The 6,000-nt window shown below is 44.0% G+C and overlaps 1 protein-coding gene across 4 annotated transcripts in view; it reads right to left on the bottom strand.

The window, feature by feature from the left end:
- Positions 1 to 5,622, bottom strand: part of AADAT (aminoadipate aminotransferase) — a 33,133-nt gene extending 27,511 nt beyond the window's left edge. For 2 of the 4 annotated variants that reach the window (XM_032298660.1, XM_032298659.1), the window contains exons 1-3: positions 5,033 to 5,375; positions 3,856 to 4,024; positions 2,643 to 2,775 (exon numbers count right to left, since the gene is read on the bottom strand). In XM_032298660.1, the coding sequence (XP_032154551.1) occupies positions 2,643 to 2,775; positions 3,856 to 4,024; positions 5,033 to 5,099 (369 nt within the window). In that variant the 5' untranslated portion in view covers positions 5,100 to 5,375. Of the gene's footprint in view, positions 1 to 2,642; positions 2,776 to 3,855; positions 4,025 to 5,032; positions 5,376 to 5,552 lie in introns of those variants that run through there. The other 2 variants (XM_032298661.1, XM_032298658.1) reach the window with 2 other exon arrangements.
- Between the last annotated feature and the right edge of the window lie 378 nt (positions 5,623 to 6,000).

Below are 6,000 nucleotides of genomic sequence, written 5' to 3' on the forward strand. Positions count from 1 at the left end.
CCGACTAAATCATACATAAGTCACAGAACAATCTCTTCTTAACTGGTGATGTTTCACAATCCCCAGTTTGAGCTCTTTCTCCTATCATTTTAACAACCCACATCTCCCCACAAACAGTAGGACCATTATCAATTGAGACAGAAGATTTAACTTTTGTTCCCCAATTGGCCTGTGATGTTAAATTTACCTTTTCCTTATAAGCTTTTGGCATCTAATGACAAACAGTAACCTCCTCTGAAAAAATCTGTAACGGACTTAAGCTTTATAGGACATTCTAGGACAAAGGGAATCACTTGGGTGGCATGTGGATATCAACAGATCAAATGAAAATCCAATTAGAGTTGACCCCTGAACAACATGGATTTGAAGTGCACAGGTTCACTTATATGCACAGTTTCTTCTGCCTCTGCCTCCACTGTGACAGCAAGACCAAACCCTCCTCCTCCTCCTCCTCAGGCCAATTAACACGAAGATGATGAGGATGAAGACCTATATGATGATCCACTTCCACTTAATGGTAAATACAGTTTCTCTTGCTTGTGACTTTCTTAATACCATTTTATTTTCTCTAGCTTATACTTTGTTGTAAAACCACAGTATATAATACATATAAAACATAAAATATGTGTTAATTGACTATATTATCAGTAAGCCTTCTCATAAAGAGTAAGCTATTAGGTATGTTTTGGAGGAGTCAAAAGTTATATGCAGATTTTCAACTGCATGGAGTCATTGCCCCTAATCCCTGCGTTGTTCAAGGGTCAACTGTAAATATATTTTCCATATCAATTAGGGGACAGTTTCAAATATCCTAAATTAAAAGGGAAGGCTGTTTATCATCTGGCAGCATCATTTAAAAGATGAGACAGAAACACAGGAGCCTAAATAACATGACTACTTCACTTTGGAGAACAAAGTGAAGAAGTATTAAACCAGATACATATTAGTGCCCCTGTAATAAGCATGCCTGTAACTAATGAGTTATTGACGCGTTTGGCCATCTATGCTCTCTTCCTTCTTTGTGTAACTGGTGTTGTAATGGATAAAGAAGAAACTGTCTTGAGCAACTTTCTGGAAGAAAAAGTCCATAGTATCCTTTCCTAAGGAAAGAATTTCACTGAAAAATACTCTCATATCTTTTTACTATATAATCACAAACATTTCTCTTCAAGCAAAGACTCAAACAATAGCTAATTCTTTTACTATTCCTAATTAAATACAAAAAGAGTAAGTTTTTTTTTTTAATTTTTAAAAACTTTAAAAAATATTTTTAATATTGTAACCCATTATTCTGTAATAATAATTTAATTAAAAATTCATTAAAGCAAACCAGATTACAGTTTTCACATTTCCATGAAAAGGAAGACAACTCTGGTTTAAGATAAAGATAAATGGGAGTCATAGATTAATCTAGATCTAAGAATGAATACACAGAATCTTATTATTCATGGAAAGGAAGGCAGAAAATATACTAGCACTTCGGGAGGCCAAGGTGGGCAGACTGCATGAGCACAGGAGATCAAGACCAGCCTATGCAACATGGCAAAAGAATATAAAACTTAGCTAGGCATATTGGTGTGCACCTGCAGTCCCAGCTGCTTGGGAGGCTAAAGTGGGAGAATTGTTGGAGTCCAGAGAGGTCAAGACTGCAGTGAGGCATGATAGCGCCACTGCACTCCAGCCTGGGGGACAGGGTGAGACCCTGTCTCAAAAAAGAAAGGAAAGAAAAGGAAGAAAAGGAAGAAGAAGGAAGGAAGGAAGGAAGAAAGGAAGGAAGGAAAGAAGGAAAGAAGGAAAATAACAGGTTAAAATGAGGACCACAGATGTGGCCTCTTTATTGTGGCAACTAACCGGTGGTGTTCCCATCTGTGGAGTTTCTGGAACCCAGAAGGGAGGAAGACAGAATAAGTAATGCCAGCAGGAGAGGAAGAGAGAGAACCAGTCCACATAAATAAGTCGGAGACACAGACATATAAACAGATCTAGAGAAATACAGCCAAGAGGGGGACAAGATACAAGCAGTGGCAGGCACAGAGATTCCACAGACAATATACAAAGGAAGATAAATATTTTTATCTCACAAATATGACGGTGTGCCCTCTAAAAAGTTTAAAAATCATATTGAAATTTCATAACTATAGGCAGAAATCAAATGTAACCTGAATTTTTAAGCCAGATGAAATTAAGCAGTGTTCACAAAGCTTTTGGTAAGGGTTCAGTACTCCCTTAGTGGGAATCCAGCTTTAATGGTTAATAGGTTTGGGTAATTGACCACAGGATCTGTATTTAATATTTAAGGAAGATTAGGCTAGTGAATGATGTTAAGAGCAGATAAGTTTTCAAAGTCCTTGGGTTCACAATGAGGAAAGCGAGGGGGAAATACTGACAGGATCAACCTATATTTCCGCCTGGATTTTGCTTATAGTCAACACCCCCACCCACCCTTGCCATCCCCAGCCACAACTGCTCTCACCCTCATCCTATGACTTGTCTTTTAGTTCACTGTCTATAATTCCAGGTGAAGACAAAGAAAGACTACCAGTAATTCATAAAATATGATCCTCTGTGGTTAAGTGGGAGAGGACTATATAAATGAATGCTTCCAATTCTACACTTTGGCTGACTTTTCCTTTCAGTCTTACCTTACAAAGACCCTGTTGGCTGCCAGATGTGACACACAGGTCCATTTGTCCTTGACTGGGTGGATAATGGATGGTAGGAGGATTATGCAATTTTATTTGAAATTGTTTTAACCAGGACACAAGCTCTGGAATTCTAAAGCATAAAATGTATTTTTAAATTCACAGCAGTAAAAATCATAGTAATTAGTAGTAGGCAGGAAATAATAAATAACAGCTTTGTCAAGCACTTTATACACTCATTTAAAAAACCCTCAAATGCTTTTTGCTAGTATTAATATTCCCATTTAAAAGACAGGCAGTATACTTAGAGATTAGGAAATTCCCATAATCAGCCAGAAATTCTCATAAAGTCAATTATGTAATCAATGAGCCGAGATTTGAATCTACATTTTTCTTATTCCAAACCTGTAGTCTTTTACACTAGAGCATTCACTGCATAATCGATTCTTTGTTCTCTCTAGGAAGAGTTCTATGGCTATCTAGAAGTTCAGGCTCAGTAAGTTGTATCGTGGAATATTTGAAGAAGCCTCTGTATATTTAACATATAACATATATACACACACATGAATAACATATTTCAATATACTTTTAAATCACAGAACAAAGAACGTTTTAATAAAGTATAATTTATAGATTCCCCATAAATTATCCTTTGTCACTGGAAGAAGACCAGCTAGAATAAGTCATAAGATAAATGTTTCAGCTTGCCTTAGACAAATTAAAGACATGTGAACCCATGAGGGCAATGTATTTGCACAGCTGTTTGTTTAGAAAGCGATTAAAAAATTGCCTGGGGACTTAAAACTGCTGCTTCCTGGATCCTCCATTTCTTCATTTCTCCTGATATGTTTACTCATCTGGATATCTTCTCATTATTTCGGACTCAGCTCTAACGGTACTTTCTTCTAGAAGCCTTCATTTGAGGTTGAGAAGCAATCACTGAGGAGTTTTAAGCATTCAATATCCTATTTGCTCTTAACCATCCTTTGAAAACCTTTCCCCAGCCCTACCTAACCACTGAATTCTCACTGAATACTCACTTGGTTAGTATTCAATGACCAAGTGAGTATTTGGAATGACCAAATGGGTCAATGGGCCTTAAAATATTTATCAATAGGCCTTAGAATATTTCTTTAGTATTCTTTATCATTGGGCCTTAGAATATTTCTCATGAAAATGAGCCAATAAGATTATGTTACATATTGATACGTACCCAGTAGTTGGAGAATACTGAAGTGCTTTCTTCATCAACTCTTCTCCAAATTGGAGGGTCTTTCCATTTTCCACGGTGATCACAGCAGTCTTAAAAGGAAACATGTTTGGATTGGGTAAGCCACCAGCCAAGGAGATCATCGATTTTGGTCCTCTGCTCAATATATCGGCTACAATAAACATGGAAAGAGAAGAAACGATTTCGTTGAAGACTGCTATAAGCAGATAGTTAAGCATGCATTATAGTCAATAAAGCCATAAAGTTGAACAATTTCTAGTGACAGAATGTGCTATGGTCTAAATGTTGGTGTTACCCTCAGATTCATTCTCGGAACTTAATACTCGTGATAGTTTTAAGAGGAGGGATCCACCCTCCTGAATGGCATTGGTACACTTATAAAAGAGGGCTGAGGGAAGGCCCTTGGTCCTTCTGCCAGGTAAGGACACAGGCTCCCCCTTCCACATGAGGCTGCAACAAGAAGACTCTGTCTATAAGGAAGGGCTCTCACCAGACACACAATCTGCTGTCACTTTGCTCTTAGACTTCCTAGCCTTCAGAACAGTGAGAAATAATTCTATGGTGTATAAATGACCCAGTTTGTGGTATTTTGTGATAGCAGCCTTTATGGGCTAAAACGAACGCTAGTCTCAAATAAACATACAGAATAACTTTTTCTGAGCCGGCCTCACCTGCAGAGGGACTAAAGCATGAAGGTGACCAAAGAGAAAGCAGAGGGGTCAGGAAAACTGCAAAGGGAAGCAACAGCAGAAGCCTCCTCCTCCCCTTAGCTGTCTGAAAGCTTCACGGCCCGCCCCGCTGTGTCCCATTTACCCGGCCTTCTCCCCTGCACACCCATCTGCACGTGGTGCGGTGCCTGCCCCTCCTCAGCTTCCCAGGAAGAGCCTTTCTGGAGAGCACGAGCCCCCAGCTCAACCCTGCCTTCCAAGGACGTGTCCCACAGCGGTCTGCGCCTCGCGCCCGGCTCCCGTCTCAGCCCGGGTTCTTTGAGAACAAAGGCTATTTCATTTCTGCATGCAGAGCCCGGCTCACCACGAGTGTGCACAGGGGCACGCGTGGATGCAACCCAGCGGGGGCTTGCTAAGGACCCCCCACTCCCCTTAGAGGAAGCGCCGGGAAAGCCCCACCCCCCAGGAGAGAGGCTCGCCCCGTTTCTCACTCATGGCCCGGATGGGAGAAGGGTGTCTGGCTGCGCTCGCGGCCGTGATGAACCGTGCGTAATTCATGTCTCTGACAGCCAAGCATCAAGCTCCTTCTTCCGTGGTGGAGGACTAGAAAAACCAAAGAGCCCCGTCAAGCGCGGCCTGCGAACTCCTCACTCTGGCAACGCCACCGCCAGCTGGCCCCCCGCTGCGTCCGGCTTCCCGCGCGCGGGGCCCAGAGCAAGCAGCCGAAGCTCCACGGCTGAACGCTGCGTTCGGTCTCCCGGTGCTAAACGGCTCTGGGGCTGGGGGCGAGTCCGGCAAAATCCACGCCGCGCGCGCTCCAGCGGCCGCCAGGGCCCAGGCCGGTTCTGCCCCGCCGCGGGCCTCGCCGCGCCCCCTCCCGCCCCGCGCCGTGGCCTATGGCCGCCCGCCGCGCGCGCCTCCCCGTCCGTGATCATCGCCCTCAGAGCACAGGGCGCGCGGAGGGGAGCCCGGGCGCTAGGCGCATGCAGTCCCAGGTCAGTGACTCTTGACCTCGCCGCTGGGAATCACCGCGACGCGGCGTCCGTGTTGGCCTGGAGGCTCACCCGCGTGGGTGGGTGGGTGGGTGGGGGAAACCGGAAGTGGCCTCGATTCTAATCCTCGGGCACCACCTGGCGGCCGCTGGGGTGCACTGCAGGGGGCTCCCGGAGCTGCGTGGGGCGTGCTGCTGCCGCGCTCTTCTTCCCGCGTGCCCAGCTGGCCTCCGCTCATCCCGGGGACTGTGCATTTTTCCCGCTCAGACAGTGGCTGTGCTAAATTCTCATTTTTTTATTAGTAAAACTCTAGGCACTCTCCTGGGAAGCACCCCGGGGACTCAAACGAATTCCAACATCAATTTCACAAAGATCTCAGCATTTTGCAGTGACGACGGAGTTCTGACAAAAATTTTTGAAGAATCACTCTGAGGGTCTCTTTGATTTTAGTGCCTACCCTCGTATTG

The sequence above is a fragment of the Sapajus apella genome, unplaced genomic scaffold, assembly GCF_009761245.1.
Source record: "Sapajus apella isolate SASKATOON/1434 unplaced genomic scaffold, GSC_monkey_1.0 scaffold39, whole genome shotgun sequence".
NCBI lineage: Eukaryota > Metazoa > Chordata > Mammalia > Primates > Cebidae > Sapajus > Sapajus apella.